Source organism: Hoplias malabaricus, unplaced genomic scaffold, assembly GCF_029633855.1.
Source record: "Hoplias malabaricus isolate fHopMal1 unplaced genomic scaffold, fHopMal1.hap1 scaffold_211, whole genome shotgun sequence".
Taxonomy (NCBI): Eukaryota; Metazoa; Chordata; class Actinopteri; order Characiformes; family Erythrinidae; genus Hoplias; species Hoplias malabaricus.
Window position 1 is genome coordinate 37,098 of NW_027100931.1, and position 22,903 is coordinate 60,000.

The window sequence follows — 22,903 nt, forward strand, 5'->3', positions numbered from 1 at the left end:
CCACTGACAGATACACGCTGAAACAGGGCCATAATTAAAACCTCGTAAATACCTGCTCTGTTTTGCGTATAACAGCACAAAAAGCTCTAATACTGGGCCTGTGATTTACACATTGTTTACACAGCACTCATTCCAGCTTTAAGTGAACACAGTACTAGTTCTAACACCTGTGACCTGCCTTGGTCCAAACCCCACGAGCCCCACAGCAGTGTTCTCCCCCTGTGTAAACAGCCCTGTTCAGAACGCCCGCTTTCAGCACCTGTTCCTTTAAATGATAATGAGCCGCTCGCTGTTCACCCCGACCCCGAGCGCACAGCAGTGAGGAGCGAGGAGCAGAAGCTCTGGTTTTTAGCTGTTTTCACTCTGTTCTCTTTCTTCTCCGTTTTTACTCAGTGCTCTTATTTCTCCGCGCTCGTTGTGTCTGTTTTGCTGAGTTTAACCTCGTCTTTGTGCTCTCACGTAAACACGGGTCCAGCGCTGTGATTGGACAGACTCAGACGAGGGGGCGGGGCCATTCTAAAGTCTCTGCACTTGACGTCAGAAGCGGAGCAGAATCAGAACGACTCGTTTTATCCCGTGTTTCTGACTCAGGCAGATAACAGAAAACTGACTGGGGTCTTGTTTCACAGTGTGTGGGTTGGTGGGCTCCAGTTTCACACTTTAATGTGAACATGATCTGAATAAAGACAGAGCGGATTTATGTGAAGTTAACTACTTTATATCACAAAATAGAACATTAATCCATGACATGATGAAGCTGGGCTCATAAATAAAAACAATAACTGTAGTGGACAGTAAGGGGGCGCTGCAGAGTCTCAGGTTCCTGAGTGGGAGCCTCTCTTCGAGTCACTGCCTTTTAGGAGTGTGGTGTGTTCTCTCTGTGTCTGTGAGGGTTTCCTCTGGGTGCTTTGCCTTCTTTCCACAGTCTAAGCACACACACTGATATATGGAGTAAGTGTGTCACACTGTCCCCAGGTGTGTGTGTGTGTGAGAGAGAGAGAGGGAGAGAGAGAGAGATAGAGAGAGTGTGTGTGTGTGAATGACAGGGTGAGTGTGTGAATAGCTGAGTGTGTAAATTACAGAGTGACTGGGTGAATGTGTGAATAACCGAGTGTGTAAATGACAGGGTGAGTGTTTGAGTGACTGGGTTAGTGTGTGAATAGCTGAGTGTGTAAATTACAGAGTGAGTGTGTGAATAGCCGAGTGTGTAAATGACAGGGTGAGTGAGTGAGTGACTGGGTGAGTGTGTGAATAACTGAGTGTGTAAATGACAGGGTGAGTGTGTGAGTGACTGGGTGAGTGTTTGAGTGTGTAGATGACAGGGTGTGTGAGTGACTGGGTGAGTGTGTGAATAACCTAGTGTGTAAATGACAGGGTGAGTGTGTGAGTGACTGGGTGAGTGTTTGAGTGTGTAGATGACAGGGTGAGTGAGTGAGTGTGTAAATGACAGGGTGAGTGAGTGAGTGTGTAAATGACAGGGTGAGTGAGTGAGTGATGTTGTGAGTAAAGAGTCAGAGTCAGAGAGGAGCCATGTGCCTCTGAAAAACAGATTTATTACAAGAACAAAATGAACAGCATCTGTTTCATATTCTTTTCATTTCAAAGAACAGTGGAGTCCTGGCTTTTGCTTTTTGCAAATATTGCTTTTTTATACAATACTCTATTCCACACTTTCATTCTGATTCTGTATGTTTTATCAACAACTCGGAAAGAAAGAAAAGCGCGGAAGGAAAGACAGATGCAGCGAGGAGAGAGGGAGTGTTCACAGACGTTCAGACACACACTGCTGGACTTGGCTCGGGGAGGGGACGTCTGTGAGCAGAGACTGGTGTGTGACGGTGTGAGCGGACGCAGAGGGAACACATCACTGGGAGAAACCACACACAAACTGTAAAGTTTAAAGAAAGCCATGCAGCTTGTGTCCTACATTCAAACTGATTTCATCCGTCAGAAAATTCAAAGGACAAAAGAACTCTGTCAGAAACAATAAAGCTGAGGTGCCACTGCAGAGACGAAACGTTACAGAGACGGCCGATCTGTGGATGAAGACGTCTGAGAAACCATTGGCAGTGAATGGAGAAGGACAGCTTCAGCAACGTAATAAAAGTCCACTCCTGGTTCCTCTGAGTGTGAGTCCAGATTCAGAACCAGGCACAGAAACAGTAGCCCACAGAACATCAACTGAGGACAAGTCCACTCACTTCTCAGAATCTAAAATGGGACATGTTGGTACCACCCGGTCAGTACAACCCACTATTGGCACTTTTTGACTACTTGGTCCCGACTCTACTGGACTCTACTCTCTGATTGGTTCCTGGGCAGTTTTTCACTCCCACAGGTCCCCCTAGAAATGTATCAGTGTCGTCTCTAACCCTGTCTCTAAGGGGAACAGTGGGCTTTGGAAACCACAACAACGGCGGCGGTAACGTTAAGCGGTGTTTACTCATGGTGTATCGGCGTGTTGCTGTTGTTTGGGACTGAACACACCTCCGTCATCATCATCGTGAGTCGGATAAAAACAAACGTGTTCTCTGCTGCAGCTGGAGATTTTACAGATGGAGAGTTGGTGCTGGTCGTCTGCGTTGCGTGGCGTAGAGTGACGACTCTCTCTGGACAATCAGCGCTCTGCAAGGTTTACACGCCACGGTTTAGTCCCTACTCGACTCGCTCTGAACCACGAGAGAACAGCCACTAAACAAGAACCCGCTTCCAGAACCAGAACCTGATTCACCTGGTGGAGGAGATGTGTAGAGTCCAGTAGAGCAGGGACCATGCAGTAGAAAAGCACCGTATGAGCCCATGTGGACCCGGTACAGACAGAATCCTAGCCCTTGTTTAACCAGCGTGGGGCCCTCTAAGGTGTGCGCGTGAGCTTAAAGGTGCAGTTTGCTGGTTAAAACCAACCGGTTGCCCCTCCCTCACCCCTCCCTCCTAATGTTGTCTTTTGGAAGATGCCCTGATCCATGTGTGAACTTGTGAACAAAATCACCACAGCAGGTGATGATACACATCATGAAAACACGGACTGGTTTACTGTATTCATATTTCAGCTAATGGAGCCCTCTAAATCTTACATACTGCACCTTTAAAGTCACCAAGCTCAATACCAAGAGGGGTTTAAAGCTACCGTGCCCTGAGCGAAGCCCAGCGAACACATGGAGCCACATTAAAAGGTCAGATTAGGACAGTAATAGCTTAATGACTCCTAAACGCAGTCCCTTCAGCAAAGACTAGACACAGCCAACCAACATCAACGTCTTCTCATGTGGTGCACCCTTTCAGAGCCCTGGAAAAACCTTCACAGTCTTTAAAGCCCCAATTAAAGCTTTAATTGATCAGAAATCAAAGCATTTCTCATCCACACAAGACATACTGTACAATAAAGCTTCCAATACCAACAGTAACAATAAAACTAGCACTAAGCACTAGCATCATCTCTTTCATGTCGTACACATACATTACCCACAGTCACAGACCAGGAAGACTCACTCCTGTATAAATAAAAGCATTTAAACCAACACACACACCTCAGAGTAGGGTTTAAACACCTCCCTCATTCAAACACTCATCCAGACATTCGCATCAGTGGCCTGGGTCCTCCGCTCTCCACCCTGGACTACAATATTACACCGTTATCAGTTCGGTTCTCCACACCTCTACAGCATACACTCATCAGCCAGAAGAGTACAGTCACCTGACTGAATCTACACTCCACTGACAACACACATCACTGTAGTCACCAGCACAACACACACTCACACACCACCACCACGTCAGTGTCACTGCAGGGGTCCTGAGCGCTGAGGAACAGGGGGAAGTGGGGGTTAATAAAGTATGCAGAGCAACAGATGGACCACAGTCTGTAACTGAGGAGCTACAGTGACCTGTGGGATCAGTGGAGTGTAGAAACAAAAGGTTATTTGAATATTAAAGTTGCTGAGTGTACGGTCCATTGTTTCACGAGGTGCCGTTCACTGTATCAGCCACAGGGTGGCGCCACAGAACCACAGGAGAGTCCGGATCACTGTGTCTATATGTGGCTTTAAAAATCAAGTCAAACATATTACAGTTTAAAATAATATTAAAGAGTATTTCAATTTAAAGTCCACGTAATTACTTCAGTCTTTAAAATAAGGTTCCTCACGGGGTGCAGTAATTAGCGCAAGGTTCTAAAGTCATGGGGTTTATAAAACTGAGTGTATTCTTTTAAAATTGTGAGGGTAATTCCACCACAACTTTAAAATATCTATGGAATCCATATATGAACACATTAATAAAGGTGTCACCCTGCTCCAGTGAATATGAGCAGGGTTCAGACAGTGTCCCTGATCAGGATGAAGGTTACAGATTATTGTTCTGTGTGTTGTTCACGCTGTGGCTGATAGGGACCAGAAATCAGAATATAGCCCTTTCATTTAGTCTCCAGAATGACTGTGTTTTTATGAGAAATATCGTAAAACAGTGTTTAAACCACAGATGAAAATGTTTCATGGCTGTATTAAAAGTTCTAAACGCATGGTGGAATTTCTCTTTAATTTGACTGAACATATATTTTACAAATCCAAAATTTACATTATTCTAATTTATAATTGTATTATTTTAGTCGTATATACAAAATAACTCCACGGAAGTGTACTAAACAACCTGCACACTCACTAGAACCCAGTGTGTTCAAACCTGGCACCCTTTAGCGACCTTTATTTTGAAGAATGTGTGATCCACGCCCTCGAGAACATTTCCTTGTTGAGCTACTCGCCAAATTAAGAGCCCTTCATCACCCTCTCAGCTAAATAAATCAAATAAAGTGTAAAGGGGTTCAAGTCAGTCAGGGGCTGCAGGTTCAGGAAAGCAAGTGTAGTTGATGTGACTTTAGTGATAATCATACTTTAAATATTGTGTTTTAGCTTTCACTATTGCACAAATTAAAGGGACACTCTGGCCAAAAAATGAAGTAGTCTCTGCAAAGCTTATCTCTCTGAAAAAGAGTTACTGGAAAAGGTCCATTACATAAATGGTGATTTCCTGGCCTGCCTCCATAATTTTAGCTACGTAGTGCAGTTTCTGCAGTGTGGCAACAACAGAGGCTCTATTCTCCTTATTATGGCTCAGAGGGGCATCACAATTATTTTGAAGCTATAATTTTAATGTAATAAAAGGACCTAGTGTTTCTTTAACTTTTTATTCTTATTGTAGCAGTAATTAATAACAGTTATTTAAATTCTTTATGATATTATCTTAGTTTAACTACCTCATTATCTCTTAAACACCAAAAATGACTCAGCAGATCATGAGAAAACCACAAGCTAAAAATCTAATTTTCTCTGTCAAAAATAATCTCTGGTGTCTGAATAAGTCAGAATCGCTTTTAATTTTTCATCACTGAAGTAAGAGTCAGACTAATGCTAGCACGGTTGTATTTTTAGCTAATATACGTGGCTAGGCAATGATTGCTTGATACCACAGCAACTTTGATTTTTGAGATTTCAACCTTGAGATTTTGGGCCAAATGTGTCTGCTATCTCGGTAGCACATTAAGCTAAAAGCTAAAGTTAGCATGATGGACCTTGGTTTAGCTAATCCCTGGTGTTTGAATAAAGATAGTATCAATTTTCTGTACAGTTTTTCTCAAACCCTGGCTGTATTTATTTGTCTTTTTTTTATGTCACTAGGTTAGCATTCAGGCTAGCATTCAACACAGGGAGTCCCCATGTCTGTGGTGTGTAATTTGTGCAGAAAACGGTACTGTAATGAGATGAACATAAACTTAACTCTGATATAAAATTGTGGATTGTGTGAAACCAATGAGGATAATGTTGTAATATTGCAGCAGTAAACTACATAACACAGAGAATAACATATTTAACTCTATATTAAGGCCAGAATGTCCCTTTAAGGTGGTCTCTGGGTGGGATACTACTAGTTATAATGTGAATAAACACACACTAAGTTGAGCACTCACACTTTAAGGCAAAAACGAGTTGTTCCAAGGCAGCAGTTGTGCATAGAGCTAAGGCAGAATTACCCAAAACCAACAGCATGGATTTTTATACAATAATCTTAAGACCCCATTAATATTATATACACACTACACCAACCCCATGTTTCAACATTGAACATATACACATATATTACACATAGACTTCAACTCTCTTCACCCCTCCCCCAAACATAAATACATTACATTTACCTACATATTTTATATATTTCTTTTTTTTTTTCATTGTTGTGATGTGATGCAAGCGAAAGACCCCAGGACAGGGATGAACCCATGGCAGTGCTGAACTGTTTAACACGATTACGGTTACACTGTTATTCAGCACAACAGCATGTACACTGAGGCTAACATACGGAGGAGAGGTTTAGATACACAGTGGAGGATAATCTGGAATGGTCATCTGGAGAAACAGGTGGAAAAATATCCTCTAAAATAGCCTCTATTCCAAGCTGACATTCCTCACCACTGTCTGGAGATGCCCTAGTTACACTAAAGATCTGTCTAGGGCTGCACGATATATCATTTGCTAAGTGTTATTGCGATACTGGTTTTCACAAATAATTTTACAATTATGATTACAGTGTAAAAACCTTTACTTAAAAACTGTAGTTAAAACCTACACTCCTCACAGACAGTGACACGGAGAAAACCCACGCAGACACAGGGAGAACACACCACACTCTTCACAGACAGTCACCCGGAGGAAACCCATGCAGACACAGAGAGAACACATCACACTCCTCACAGACAGTCACCCGGAAGAAACCCACGCAAACACAGAGAGAACACACCACACTCCTCACAGACAGTTTGTTTTTATATTTGAACATTCCAATTTGGGTTCCACATTGCATTTGGGTTTTACCTTTATGTAGTTGCTCAAACCCAACTGCAAATTTCAGTACGTTTGAGAATATTGTTTTAGGAGCTCAAAATCTTTTTGACCCTATTCTGACTCCATAATTCTGCAGTGGATGCCCACTCTTTATGTGGATTTCCTCATAACGCCAATGACTACAGTCGCAATGTGCAAAAATATAATTGGAACACAGTACTGTGTCCATATCCTGCAGCCCTAGTTCACTCCAGCATGGTTGCCAAATAAAATCAACAAAAATCCCCCTCCTATTTAGCCTCATGACAGCTAACAAAGCAAAGACATTGAAATGAGATGTGACACGAATAAAAACAAAAACTCTGGGGACATTTCTAAAGTGTCTGGGACATTCAAACTAAACGTGAATGAACAATCGTCCTGGTCCTGAAGAGGAAAAGGCCGACAACAACGTCCTGTACTAGGTCCAGCTTTCAGCCTGTCAACCTCAACAATAAAAGATAACCACAACTTCATAAAACAAGAGCAGATTCCTTAAAACTGGATCCACACACAATCAATTAGAACCTGAAATGTAAATTATTTAAACAAAAAAAAGCTAAGGTAGAATCAAATGGAAAGTCAAGGGATTTCGTGCTTAAATAACGTCTCTCTGACAGCAGGGGAATTTCTGACCAGTGGACAGTGACAAAATGAAAAATCTGTTGCTTTGTAAGTGATGGTCAAAACAGATTGAACCTCAGGAAGAGATACAGACACAGACATATGGATACAAACCAGACCCTTATACTCAGAAAACACACTTTAAATTGGAGTTAATGGGGACTTCTAGAGGTGAGGGAAAATACATGACGTCTTATTACCCTCCCAAAGCACCGATGAGGGGTCCAAATGACCAGCATCTTTTGTCAATGGTTTAAATTTTGGTACCAGTTTTGGATGCACTCAAGCATCAGAGATGGGACCAGAATGGGTTAAGCCTGCAGCCAGTATCCCACATGGGACCCGCTGAGGTGTTCTGGCTGGGTAATTGCAATCTAGTCAGTATATCTTATATTTCTCACATATTTTTACGTATTTTATTCTACTGGAATGAGCGAGATTATCTGCCAGTGAAGTTCAGCATTTTCTTTCTGATTATAATCATTAAGGAATTTCATATCTGGCTACAAACATGTGAATACTCATAATATTCTTACAACAGTCCCATAACAAGAAATATTACAGGTACTGACTATATTTACTGTGTTTTCACTGAATAAGACGTCATTTTTCCCAGTGCACACTCTTTGTCTTGCAGAGAAATCCCAGGACTTTTGAATGTGCAATGGAGTGAAGAGTCATGTTCTCATTTCCTCCTCTTCATTTCACCTACACTGTGCGGACGGCACACAATCAACACTTGCACACTGAGAGCGAGGGAAGCAAATCCTGTGATTGACTTGCCGCAAATATGATCCTGCAGCAACGAAACATCAGAAAAGTGACATGCTAAGCTGGTGTCCGGACATCCTGACATCCTCAGAACGGTATCCTTTGGTAAAGAGACATTTGGTAACACCTTATATGTGAAGGCCTGCTTCATAGGCACTTCATAACACATGCGTTAGCATCAAAGACCATTTAGGAAGCTATGCTTGCTGTATTTATTAGGGTTCAGGCACTCGGTGCGTAGAACCCTACTGCTTTTGTAAGGATTTTTTCTCCTGTAAAAGTTGTTGTGTGGATGAGACCGTGGGTTGTACAGACACCACACATGGAGGTTAGATGTAGTTTGTGAGCATCTTGGTGGGCAACAAAAAATGACACTGATTGGCCTGATGGTGGTGCTAACGAAGAAACAAACATTTCGAGGTCTGTATCTCTTAATTTTTTTCCCTGATTGCTATAAAATAAAAGCCTCAAATACCTATAAGCTCCACCCACTTAGAATTTTGAGCTAATTTGCATAATATGCAAAATCAAACACACATTTGAGCGCAAACTAGTCTCTGAATGTTTTTACACATTATGCGTGTAAATGTAAGATAAGATGGTTCATGCCACAATAACATCCTCCAAAAACACATCCTCCAAAATGGTACCTTTACAGGAGAAAGAAGATGGAGAATGGAACAAGGTTTATTTGCAAGACATTTTTGGTTACTGAATGGTCCCCAATTCCACTCAGTTAACTTTTAGCTAAACTTCCTCGCACGCAATGCCACCAACACCCGGAGGGTGAGGACAAGCTCAAGCTTCCTCTGAGACACGCAATGCCAACTACTGACTCATTATATGATGACTCCTGGTCGCGGATGGCTAAGGCATCCCTCAGGGATTGAACCAACATAGATGCCATAGCATTAGATGTTTGGAAATATCCAAGCGAATCATTTAGCATGTGTTATGAAATGTCTGTGCAGGCAGCCTTCAACTCAGGTGTTTCCCATTTCTATTCCATTTATAAAGTCCAAATCCAGGACTTGAAGTATTTTGTCATTTTGAGAAAACAGGAACAACTCAGAAATCAAAACAAGAAAATTGTGTCATGCGTATCTGTGATTCTGAAGGTTTTCCAGTGTGCTAAATATATAATCCACAGCCACTGTCTAGGACAAGAAGGGATCTTTCTGGTAGTTCTGGTGTCCCTTTTACTTTGTGATCACACTGTGCCTTTATTTGCACAGGAATGACCGAAGACAAGATAGTGACCAGTGCTCAGCATCTTTAGACACTGGTGATGTAATTATATCAACAGGGTGGTGCCCAGTTTAAAACCGATTACCCTTTGCTCATCACCTGTGGCAATACATTCAGGACCCCATATCAACAGGTTAACATCTTCTGCATTAATCCACACTGCCGTTCACACGCTGTGTTACATCCAAGGCTCCCCGTCCAAGCTGGACTCTGGGGAGAAGGCGTTTTCTCTAGATCCCATGGTGGCTGATCTTTGTTGAGGATGGATGAGATCGGCAAAGGCTTGGTTCAGAGCTTTGCGAGACGGTTGGCGTCCGTGAGATCTCGGCGATTGAGGAGGCGTCTGAAGAGGCGACAGATTTGCAGGGGATTGTTGTTGTCGGTGGTGTAGGTCTCTGTAACTGACTGGCGTGGGAATCCTTGACGGACTGTTTTCTGGCCGGTTATCTGTTCGAGGCCGTATCCTTGGCCTTAGCTTGATTTTGTAGATGGAAGGCACCCTCTCTGCCTTCTTCTGCCCCTTCTTGGGACGCAGGACAACTGTGTTTTCGCCATCTCCGTTGGCCACAGAAGGAGGTGGAGTGGTACAGGAGCCATCCGAAAGATTCTCGCTCAAACTAAAACACATAGAAGAGCTCTCACTGGAGGAGTCGTTGTAGGAGCAGTCTTCTGGAGGCGGGGGTAAAGGAGAAGGATATGTCTCTGGAAGTGAAAGGTCTTCATTAGGGTTGGCATTGGCATCCTCGTGGTCGTAGGGCAGATTCGGATGGTGATCACCAAGAGGAATGTCACCTTCTATCCCAGCCCAGTCTTGCTGTGCATCCATGGGCACCTCAGACAGAGGGATCCCCAAGTGACCTCCATTTATATGCCGGGGAGTGTAGGGAAGACTCGAGTCAGATTCCCGGACTTGCTCGCACTCCTCCATTGAGCTGGAGATGGCAGGAAGCTTTCGGAGACCCCCACCAAGACCAGCCCATCGTAGCCCACCACCGTTGGGAAGCCCAGCTCTGGTTTGGCTGTGCAGCAGCGTAGGGGGATCCTCCAAGGCGCAATTCCGGGTCCGCTTTGATTCCCGTAAATCAGGAAGGGTTCCCACTTTCCCTCCCACATTTAAAGAGGAGGATGAGGAGTTGGAAGAGGAGTATGCTGAATCTGTAACATTGGGATCACCCAGCATCCCAAAGCCATGCTGAGAGGAGACTGGAGGCTGCAAAGGTCCCAATTCCTTTGAGGAAGGTGCTCTGGTTTGGCTGGACTGTGCCTGCTCCTGCTGCTTAGTGTTGGCCAGGAACTCGGCCTCGAAGCTGCGGTACAGCTCCATCTCATGCTGAGCAGCATCCTGGCTGGATAGCATCTGGAATCCGAACCCCATCTCATCCTCCTGGGGTTGCTGGGCTTGCTGGTGACCCATTCCTCTTTGGGGCCTCCCGACTGATCGGGGGCTGTGGGAAACCCGAGGGGATCTAGGAGGATGATGAGGAGTTTTGTTTGAGGAGTGTGGAGAACGTCGCCCTTGTTGAGAAACAGGAGGCAAGAGCTTGCGGTTTCCCAAAGAGGGAGAACGAGGGGCTGGAGGTCTTGGGGTTACCATGCCCTTCTTCACAGGGCTGTTGGTTCCTTTGATGGGTGAACTGGAGGCTGAAGAAGACGTCTGACGCCTGGTAAGGCCTCCGCTGAGTCTAGGGGAACCTGGAGGCACTTGCTTGGGCCTCAGATCATCTTTGGGCAGGGAATCTCTGTGCCGAGGGGAGCCAGGGCTTGCTTCACTCACTCGACCACGGAGAGGAGCTTTACCCTGGCTTAGGGAGCGAGGACCTTGGATTCTTTTCATCCCGTCCAAGCCCAGAGATCTTCCCCTCTCTGGACGAGCAGCTCGATGCCCCTCCGCAGGGCCTTGTGGTGGACTTGGTTTGAGAAAAGAAGAAGGGGGTCCGGGGCGTTCCCTTGAGGCGCTGCGAGCTCGAGTCTGAGGTGGCCTAAGTGCAGGGATCTGGGGCCCACAATCCGCACGCTCAATAACATGCTTGCCCTCTTTCCGGTTGACCATGAGGATCACCTCCTCACCGTTAGAACGACGACCTCCCAGAGAGAAACGTCCTCCTCCTGCTCCTCCTCCTCCTCCTCCTCCTCCGCCACCTTTAGATGAAGCAGTGGACGAGTCGCTGTCTCCAGAGAGCCGGCGAGTCAAGGGCAACAGAGAGTCCTTGTTCCTGAGAAGCAGAGTGAGAAAAGCGAGACAGAGAGAGATCAGTAATTAACCAGATGACCAAGCAATGACAGATTTGTTAATGTTTTGTCTTTTTATTAACAACCAAGTGTTTTCAAACTGTTGTGAACTGTGTTTTGAACGTGTGCACATAAAATGCATTATTATGAGAACCATGTTAGCAATATGTGACAAGCCAAATTCAAAGTTCATTCATGAACTGTCCCCCTCTATTTATAATTATTATTAATATATACATTAAACCTGTTCTCTCTAAATAACTGTTAGTCTGAGGGTCTAGAGGATTCTCTCGAAAAAAAACTCTCCTAGGAACACAATCATCTTCAAAAACCTTGAACAATGCAGCCGTGTTCTCCGTCTTCTGAGCGTTAAGGTGAGGACCTGCATCGCTTCAATAATTCTAAGGGAACTGACAGTTAGGGAACTTTATGACGTCACTTAAGGGACATTCAGTACGTAAGGGGTATTTAAGGGGTTATGCCGATTTCCTTTAAGAAAGCCCTTAGGTACCAGTTAAGGTGTTTTTCTGTATTACACTTAACTTTAAGAGATATTTAATTGTGTTATTGATGGTTATGGATGGTGTTGTTGCTAGGTTACATGTATTATGCGGAGTAATGCCAGAAGAGCATCAGTCAGAGTGCCATTATTGTGCAATAACAATCCTTCTGAAAGGTCTCTCAGTCAATCACACTGCAGGGGCGGAACTAACTGTGACACACACTCTCAGCCAATCACACTGCAGGGGCGGAACTAACTGTGCCATAATGGACGGCGTCTCACTCTCTCTCTCTCGCTGGAGCATATACATTTATTTTATTGTAGGACGTGTGTGAGGTGCAGAGAAACAAGCCTCTTGCTGATTGTCTGGATCGGCCCTAAACACTGATGAACTCTGTGGGCAGTTGATGTTTTTGTTGTCATTATTTTCCAATATTATATCCAATATATAGCCAACATTAACTCTGTTAGTTCAAAGACGTAAAACGGCAGACAGTTTGCGTTGTGGCTGTAAAAAGCAGCAGGCCGTAGTTTGAGGACCCTGACCTAGAGACTGCAGCCGAGAGGAGCACACTCCTGATAAATAACCCTCGTTTCTGAAGTAGCTGCACAGCCCTGCGTCCGAATCCTGATCCTGACAGGCGCTGACACTGTGTGCATTAACCTTTCACCTGTGACTCTCTGCCAATAGGATTGAGGGCAAAGTTTATGCAGAGCATGCTGGGATTGATTAGTGTGGATGCTGAACACAACTGCCAGTCATTCCCTGAATCGGCGGGAAAATACGCTCGGATTAACAGAGTGATCACAGAGAGAGAGAGAGAGAGACAGAGAGAGAGAGAGAGAGAGAGAGAAAGGGAGAGAAAGGGGATTACTGAGCCTGTGGAATTAATGATTACACAAACACACACACACACACACATTTGTTTTCATACAATGTAGGGACATTTCATAAACTTTCATTTTGTTGTGGGATCCGTGTCTTGCTCAAGGGCCCCTCAGCTGTGGATGGAGGAGGAGGACAGTGCTGTTCCTTCACTCCCACTGCCCCCAGTTTTCCTGGGAATCAAACCAATGACCTTTCAGTCCTCAGCCCTCAGCTCTAATCTTTAGACCACAGCTGTCCACAATATGAATCAAAAAAGACATCGAAACGAACCAAACACAGGGACGTCGAACCCTAAGCGTGAACACATCAGATCTACATTGTGGGGACCAGCCGTGGCCCTCAGTGCAGAAACTGAGCATGCACAGAGGTTTTATTCCTCACAGCACACACACACACACACACACACACACACACAGGGTTATTTCGGACATTAATGAGAACATGATTTAATCTACGTTTCTGCCAGAATTAAATGTTATTTTAATGAAAAGTGAACTCTTCACGTCAGACGTCTGAGAATAATCTGGAGAAATACATATTTACAGCGATAAACAAACATTACATAAATATTATATAAACACACAGAATGTTACAGGGCCTTATTTCAGCTCAGAACTTTCTCTTCATCTCAGTCATCATTATTCTGTCACTCACACACACTTATGGACAGTTTCACACACTCACCCAGTCACTCACACACTCACCCAGTCACTCACTCACATTTATGGACAGTTTCACACACTCCTTAGTCACTCACACACTGACACAGTCACTCACACACTCACCCAGTCACTCAATCACTCACCCAGTCACTCTCACAGTCACTCACACACTCACCCAGTCACTCACACAGTCACTCACACACTGACACAGTCATTCACACACTCACCCAGTCACTCACTCACTCACCCAGTCACTCACTCACTCACCCAGTCACTCTCACAGTCAATCACACACTGACACAGTCACTCACACACTCACCCAGTCACTCACACACTCACACAGTCACTCACACACTGACACAGTCATTCACACACTCACCCAGTCACTCACTCACTCACCCAGTCACTCACACACTCACCCTGTCACTCACTCACCCAGTCACTCACACACTGACACAGTCACTCACACACTCACCCAGTCACTCACACACTCACCCAGTCACTCACTCACATTTATGGACAGTTTCACACACTCCTTAGTCACTCACACACTGACACAGTCACTCACACACTCACCCAGTCACTCAATCACTCACCCAGTCACTCTCACAGTCACTCACACACTCACCCAGTCACTCACACAGTCACTCACACACTGACACAGTCATTCACACACTCACCCAGTCACTCACTCACTCACCCAGTCACTCACTCACTCACCCAGTCACTCTCACAGTCAATCACACACTGACACAGTCACTCACACACTCACCCAGTCACTCACACACTCACACAGTCACTCACACACTGACACAGTCATTCACACACTCACCCAGTCACTCACTCACTCACCCAGTCACTCACACACTCACCCTGTCACTCACTCACCCAGTCACTCACACACTGACACAGTCACTCACACACTCACCCAGTCACTCACCCACTCACCCAGTCACTCACACACTCACCCAGTCACTTACTCACTCACCCAGTCACTCACACACTCACCCAGTCACACACACACTGACACAGTCACTCACACACTCACCCAGTCACTCACACACTCACACCTGCTGACAGCTACACTCACACACTGACACAGTCACTCACACACTCACCCAGTCACTCACACAGTCACTCACACAATCACCCAGTCACTCACACACTCACCCAGTCACTCACACACTCACCCAGTCACTCACAAACTAACCCAGTCACTCACACACTCACCCAGTCACACACACACTGACAGTCACTCACACACTCACCCAGTCCCTCACACACTCACCCAGTCACTCACACACTCACCCAGTCACTCACACACTCACCCAGTCACTCACACACTGACACAGTCACTCACACACTCACCTAGTCACTCACACACTCACCCAGTCACTCACTCACTCACCCAGTCACTCTCACACAGTCACTCACACACTCACCCAGTCACTCACACAGTCATTCACACAGTCACTCACACACTGACACAGTCACTCACCCAATCACTCACACACTGACACAGTCACCCACACACTCACCCAGTCACTCACACAGTCACTCACACACTCACCCAGTCACTCACTCACCCAGTCAGTCACACACTCACCCAGTCACTCACACACTAACCCAGTCACTCACACACTAACCCAGTCACTCACACACTCACCCAGTCACACACACACTGACACAGTCACTCACACACTCACCCAGTCACTCACACACTCACCCAGTCCCTCACACACTCACCCAGTCACTCACACACTCACCCAGTCACTCACTCACTGACAGTCACTCACACACTCACCCAGTCACTCACACACTCACCCAGTCACTCACACACTCACCCAATCTCTTACACACTCACCCAGTCTCTCACACACTCACCCAGTCACTCACTCACTGACACAGTCACTCACACACTCACCTAGTCACTCACACACTCACCCAGTCACACACACACACTGACAGTCACTCACACAGTCACTCAATCACATACACACTCACACCTGCTGACAGCTACACACACTCACCTTTGGCCTGAGTGTGAACATCCCTGTTGGGAGTTTACTCTCCAGACGCACAGCTTGACGCGGGACCCAGATTAGCCTTTTGCTGATCTGTGTTTTCTCTGCGTCTGAGACTCTGAGATTAGTCTAATCTGCTGTAATCCCCACCTGACTCACCTGCAGAGGGTCCAGCAGTGACAGGGTTAACCCTCTGCTGCAGTGACAATGTCTGCTCCTGGGAAGACACTTCACTTGTGGTTGGAACATTGCTGTGAGGATCTGATGGCCTTCAGCCACATAATCATCAGTCAGGGTCAGGGGGTTAACACACACTCACAGACCACCACCACGTCAGTGTCACTGCAGCGCTGAGAATGATCCACCACCACATCACACCTGCTCTGTGGGGGTCCTGAGCGCTGAGGAACAGGGGGAGAGGGGGGTGATAAAGTATGCAGAGCCACAGGGGTTCATTTCACTCAGTGTGTTTTCCACCGGACTCTCGGAGGAAATGTCGATTTCGTGCCAAAACAAATCTGCTGGACGCTCATAATTACGTCAAACAATGGTGTGTTCCTGTTGAGAGAACAAACCGGGTCTAAGTGTGTGTAAGAAAACACACTCTCCACCTTATCTACACACACCAGGGTTAGGCCCTCTCTTTACTGTCGGGGCAGAGCTCAGATTAGAGAGTTTAATACGGTCGGGTGATGACAGAGCCTCGTATAAACTGCACACGATACAGACAAAGAAATGGTGTGTGTGTGTGTGTGTGTGTGTGTGTGTGTGTGTGTGTGTGTGTGTGTGTGTTCTTTTCTCCAGGCCTCAGGGTTCAGTTTGTTCACTCAGAGCACAATGTTGGAAAAGGAACAACACAAACAGGTTGATACTCATCCAAATTCAGGCAGTGCAGCAATTAGGGGCCGAACACACACACACACACACACACACACACACACACACGCTATACACACTCATACTATCCACACACACCCTATCCACAAACACGCTATCCATGCACATATTACCCGTACACACAAGCTATCCACCCACCCACCCACACACACACGCTATCTATACACACAAGCTATCCACACACACGCACGCCCCTCACTGCCCCCCCCCCCCCGTCTGAACACTGCCCCCACCCTTCTGCCCTCTACTCTCAGGCCGATGCCCCCCAGCCCCTCGGGGCGGTGTGTGACGGTCTGAAGAAGATGTCTGTTTGATGTTGTGTAGATGTTCTGCAGTGTGTTTGTGAGGTGTGTATGTGTTAATCCTGACTTCCACACTGCCCTCTCTGCAGTGACGCCTGTCTGCCACAAGCAGACGCACATGCAAAACGCAGAAGGTCAGTGTCACCTGAGATTAGTGAAATCTGCTCACTACAATCTGCTGCTTTCCTCTGTGTGTGTGTGTGTGTGTGATTGTAAGTGAGTGCTACCCTTAAGAAGTTCACTGTGTTATCGTGGTGTGTAAGTAACTATCGTGGTTTGTAAGGTCAGTGAGAGAATCAGACCTCCGCTATCCCACACCTCCCTTTGCTCACTGGCCACTTTATCAGAAACACCCCTTTCCAATGGAATCAAAATATTAGTAACACTTTTGTATCGTTTATTTGTTGTTATTATTTACATTTCTATTATTGCTGCTGTTGCTGTTTTCATTTTATTTTTGTTTATATTATTATTATTATTAATGTCCTGACAGAATGTCCGACCAAGTAAAGGACGCAGCGAGCACTGACTGTTCTCCACAGAAGTTCAGAGGAGCAGGAGAATCACTGGTTTTGATGGAGTCTGATCAACCTGCTGTTTTTCAGTGATTTATAGGAGTTCCCACTGAATTTGAGGGGAGTTCAAACTGTGAAGGTTTTCTACTAAAATGTAAACTGTATTTTAACTTCCTGACTCTTCCTGCTCCACACGAGTTTATTAAAGTTGTGTTTGTGAGATCCCTCCTCAAAGGGGAAGCATTGCAGTGAACAGATCAACTGCTGAGAGAAAAAGCCCTGGAAATTAATGTGGAGTCCTTTTGTGAGCTTTAGAGAGCGAGATTCTCCAAGGCTACTCCCAAGGATCCAGAGCCCCAGCCTGCTTCCGAGGACGTCTCTGTAGGGCCCCCTGCTTCTGAAAACATCTCTGTAGGGCCCCCTGCTTCTGAAAACATCTCTGTAGGGCCCCCTGCTTCCGAGGACGTCTCCGCAGGGCCCCCTGCTTCTGAGGATGTCTCTGTACGGCCCCCTGCTTCTGAGGACATCTCCGTAGGGCCCCCTGCTCCCGAGGACGTCTCCGTAGGGCCCCCTGCTTCTGAGGACACCTCCGCAGGGCCCCCTGCCTCCGAGGATGTCTCTGTAGGGCCCCCTGCTCCCGAGGACGTCTCCGCAGGGCCCCATGCTTCCGAAGACATCTTTGTAGGGCCCCCTACTCCTGAGGACGTCTCCGCAGGGCCCCCTGTTCCCGAGGACGTCTTTGTAGGGCCCCCTGCTCCCGAGGACGTCTCCCCAGGACCCCCTGCTCCCGAGGACGTATCTGCAGGACCCCCTGCTTCAGAGGACGTCTTGGTAGGGGCCTGCACCGGCAGCGTCCCACAGCAAAGGTGGTGACCCAGGCCACTTCAGATACAGCAAGGGCGGTGACACAGCACGCAGCACCCTGTCCTGTCCTCTATCCAGTCACATGCTCCTGTCCAGTCTTCCGTTTCTGGTCCTGTTCTGTCCCCAGTCTTGTCTCTGTTTCCTACCCCAGTTCTGTCTCAGTTCCCGTCCAGTGTTCAAGCCCAGTCTCCTGTCAAGTCTCGTGTTTCCACACAAATCCAGTCTAGTCCTCTCCACTCCCTGTTCCAGTCCGGTGTCTCGCCTCCTGTTTCCACTCCAGTTCAGTCTTCTGTCCCCGCTCAGGTTTTGTCACACATCTCTAGCCCTGACTTGTCCCGAGTCCCTTTCATCAGTCGCCTGTCCAGTCTGTTGTTCAGTCCCCTGTCTGGTCTCCAGTTTCGTCTCCCGTTGCTGCCCTTTGTCAGTCTCCTGTCCAGTCCCGAGTCCAGTCTTCTGTTTCCGGTCCTGTCATGTCGCCAGCTCCATTTCCTGTGTCTGTTCCTGTCTTGTCCTGAGTCCTGTCACCTGTTGGTTCACTGTTCTGTCAGTCTTGTCTTGTTCTGTTTTGTTTTCCAGGCTCCTCTCCTGCGCCAGCTCCTGGGGGGGTCTAGGTTTACGCGCCCCGGGAGTTGAGCCCCTTGAAGCCGATGCTCTTTTAGTCTGGACCGTTTGTAACTCGTCAGTCTTTGTACCTCTCTTGTCTGTTTCCACTTTCACTGGTCCGTTTGTCTCGTCTGTTCCTCTTTCCTCTCTCTCTCCAGTCCGTTTGTCTCGTCTGTTCCTCTTTCATATTACACACCATTCCATTGTCTCTCTAGCCTTTTTCTCTCGTCTGTTTCCCTCTCCCTCTGCCGGTCTGGTCTGTCTGTTCCTGTCTGTGTGTTTGTATCTCTCTTGTCTCAAGTCTGTTTGTGTCTTTACTCTGTATCCGTCTCTCTGTCTAGGTTTGGTCTGTTGAGCTCTCCCTGGATGGTCTCTCTGTCCAAGTCTCTGTGTCTCTTTCTTTCTCCAAGGATCCTGTCTAGTTTCCAAGTCTATCTCTGTTTGTTATCTTTTGTTAATAAAAGTCTATTGTGTCATACATTTGTGTCCGCCTCCATCAGTCCGCACGGTCCTGACATCATCATCATCATTATTATTATTATTATTATTATTATTATTATTATTATTATTATTATTATAGTTGTTATTGTTGTTTATGTTTTTATATTGTTTTATTTTAATTGTTGCTATTTTATCACTATATTGCTGTTGATAGTGATATTGTTGGTTTGTTATTGTTTTTTATTGCTGTTATTGTTGTCATTTGTGATATTGTTATTAATACTGTTGTTGATGTTGTTGTTGTTGTTGTTGTTGTTTACCTGAGCGTGTTGAGCCGAGGCTCTGACCGGTCCCGGGGGGGTCTGGGCAGCAGAGTGACCGTGGCGCTCCTCCCCGGCTCTGAGTCTGGGAGCGGTGCTCTGCCAGGCCGTGAGGAAGACGACGCTGTGGAGGATGATGAAGGCTCCAGTGAGCGCCGGTCCGGGTTCTTAAACGCCGTCATGGTCTCCCCTCTCCACTGGGGGCCGGGGCTCGTGGAGCGGGAGGAGTGGGCACTGGAGCTCTTACTGTGGGGGGCCGCACCTCCCACCTTCCCCGGCTGATACCTGTGAGCTGAGGACACACACACACACACACACACACATCAGCAAAACACAGACGCAGCGTTTCATGGGTCCACCCTTCACCCACAGGATCAGCCACAAGATTACAACCAGAAAATCACACTGATGAACTGGTCACAGTGGCACCTGCCGAGGGGGTGAGTGAGTGACTGTGTGAGTGACTGGGTGAGTGTGTGAAACTGTCCCACAGGTGTGAGTGTGACTGACTGGGTGAGTGTGTGAGTGACTAGGTGAGTGTGTGTGTGACTGGGTGAGTGTGTGAGTGACTGGGTGAGTGTGTGAGTGACTGGGTGAGTGTGTGTGTGACTGGGTGAGCGAGTGAGTAAGAGAGAGAGTGAAAGAGAGAGAGAGGGAGAGAGAGAGAGAGAGAGAGAGAGAGAGAAGGACAGGTAGTGAACTCACCAAAGGCGTTACAGCGACAGGGGTCATGTTTGTCCAGGTAATGCTCCAGAGTGTCCCAGCCTCCACCCACTCGCACCATCACATGGGTCCGCAACACCTGCCGAGAAATAAACACACCTTTACACAACTACACACAACTTTAAACATCTGCACAAACTTTTACACACACTTACACACAACTTTACACACCTAAGAGACCCTCTAAAGCAGCTGCATGAGTCTTTTACTGTATACAAGTGGTGTAATCCCGTGTGAACAGAACATTTCAGTCATTTTTCTGGAATTTGCTCCCATTTCAGGAAAGATTCCTGAGCCTATTTCCTACTGTAAAAACAACTGGGGAATACTCCGTCATATCTCAGGGTCTCGCTGGTTTTCTGGAGGAAGGAGGAGCTAAAACTTTACCATTAAACTGTCTATAACCTCAGTTATAACAACTGTGTAGAGGTTAGTAACATTTTTACCATCTTCTCACATGTTATCGCTCTTCACGACTGGAACATTAGGTCATTGAGGGCTTGGTATTTTTAGTGTGAGGGCTGTTCTCAGAGCAGTGGACAGTCTAAAAACTCCAGTAGCACTGCTGTGTCTGATCCACACAGTATTTTCAAATACTTTATGAATTACTGATGTCCCGTGTTGGAATGACATTACCCCGCTCCCCAAAGAAAACTAATCCCTTCCAAATAGGGCTTAAAGATAGCTCAATGCCAAGTGTAGGTCACAGGGGTCTAAAGTCCCCTAGCTCTGGTGTGTGGAACAGTGGAACTGTGTTCTCTGGAGTGATGGAGTTCCTCTGGTGTGTGGAACAGTGGAACGGTGTTCTCTGGGGTGATGGGGTTCCTCTGGTGTGTGGAACAGTGGACCAGTGTTCTCTGGAGTGATGGGGTTCCTCTGGTGTGTGGAACAGTAGAACTGTGTTCTCTGGAGTGATGGGGTTCCTCTGGTGTGTGGAACAGTGGAACTGTGTTCTCTGGAGCGATGGGGTTCCTCTGGTGTGTGGAACAGTGGAACTGTGTTCTCTGGGGTGATGGGGTTCCTCTGGTGTGTGGAACAGTGGAACTGTGTTCTCTGGAGTGATGGGGTTCCTCTGGTGTGTGGAACAGTGGAACAGTGTTCTCTGGAGTGATGGGGTTCCTCTGGTGTGTGGAACAGTGGAACAGTGTTCTCTGGAGTGATGGAGATCCTCTGGTGTGTGGAACAGTGGAACTGTGTTCTCTGGAGTGATGGGGTTCCTCTGGTGTGTGGAACAGTGGACCAGTGTTCTCTGGAGTGATGGGGTTCCTCTGGGGTGTGGAACAGTAGAACTGTGTTCTCTGGAGTGATGGGGTTCCTCTGGTGTGTGGAACAGTGGAACTGTGTTCTCTGGAGCGATGGGGTTCCTCTGGTGTGTGGAACAGTGGAACTGTGTTCTCTGGAGTGATGGGGTTCCTCTGGTGTGTGGAACAGTGTTCTCTGGAGTGATGGGGTTCCTCTGGTGTGTGGAACAGTGGAACAGTGTTCTCTGGAGTGATGGGGTTCCTCTGGTGTGTGGAACAGTGGAACAGTGTTCTCTGGAGTGATGGAGATCCTCTGGTGTGTGGAACAGTGGACCAGTGTTCTCTGGAGTGATGGGGTTCCTCTGGTGTGTGGAACAGTGGAACTGTGTTCTCTGGAGCGATGGGGTTCCTCTGGTGTGTGGAACAGTGGAACTGTGTTCTCTGGAGTGATGGGGTTCCTCTGGTGTGTGGAACAGTGGAACTGTGTTCTCTGGAGTGATGGGGTTCCTCTGGTGTGTGGAACAGTGGAACAGTGTTCTCTGGAGTGATGGGGTTCCTCTGGTGTGTGGAACAGTGGAACAGTGTTCTCTGGAGTGATGGAGATCCTCTGGTGTGTGGAACAGTGGAACTGTGTTCTCTGGAGTGATGGGGTTCCTCTGGTGTGTGGAACAGTAGAACTGTGTTCTCTGGAGTGATGGGGTTCCTCTGGTGTGTGGAACAGTGGAACTGTGTTCTCTGGAGTGATGGGGTTCCTCTGGGGTGAGTTGGAGTGTTGAGTTTGATCCAGAAATAATCCCCAACACCAGCCCCTGACCCTCACTGATGATGATGAGGCTGAACTCCATCAGATCCTCACAGCTATGTTCAGAAATCTAGAGTAGAGCCTCCCAGAGGAACACACTCCTGATTAATGCCCTTCATTGATTAATTGATCCGGTGATTCACTCATTAATTGACTCCTTTCAGTTCCAAAACATTTAATTTTTTGATTAATTTACACACACACACACACACACACACACACACACACACACACACACACACACATATTATAAGTGTAAATCAGTGGAGATGCATGAGGAGCAACATGGTGAGGGGTGGGTCAAAAGATCTCAAACAGACACGCACACACACACACACACACACACACACACACACACACACCTCAATAGCACTATC

The 22,903-nt window shown here is 46.7% G+C and overlaps 1 protein-coding gene across 1 annotated transcript in view; it reads right to left on the reverse strand.

The window, feature by feature from the left end:
- Positions 1–1,542: 1,542 nt before the first annotated feature.
- gas2l1 (growth arrest-specific 2 like 1) overlaps positions 1,543–22,903 on the reverse strand; it is a gene marked incomplete at its 5' end in the record, with an annotated part of 24,498 nt that continues 3,137 nt past the window's right edge. Inside the window, 3 exons of the mRNA XM_066658875.1 lie at positions 1,543–11,725; positions 19,761–20,052; positions 20,466–20,562. Coding sequence (XP_066514972.1) covers positions 9,691–11,725; positions 19,761–20,052; positions 20,466–20,562 — 2,424 coding nt within the window. The remainder of the gene's footprint in view (positions 11,726–19,760; positions 20,053–20,465; positions 20,563–22,903) is intronic.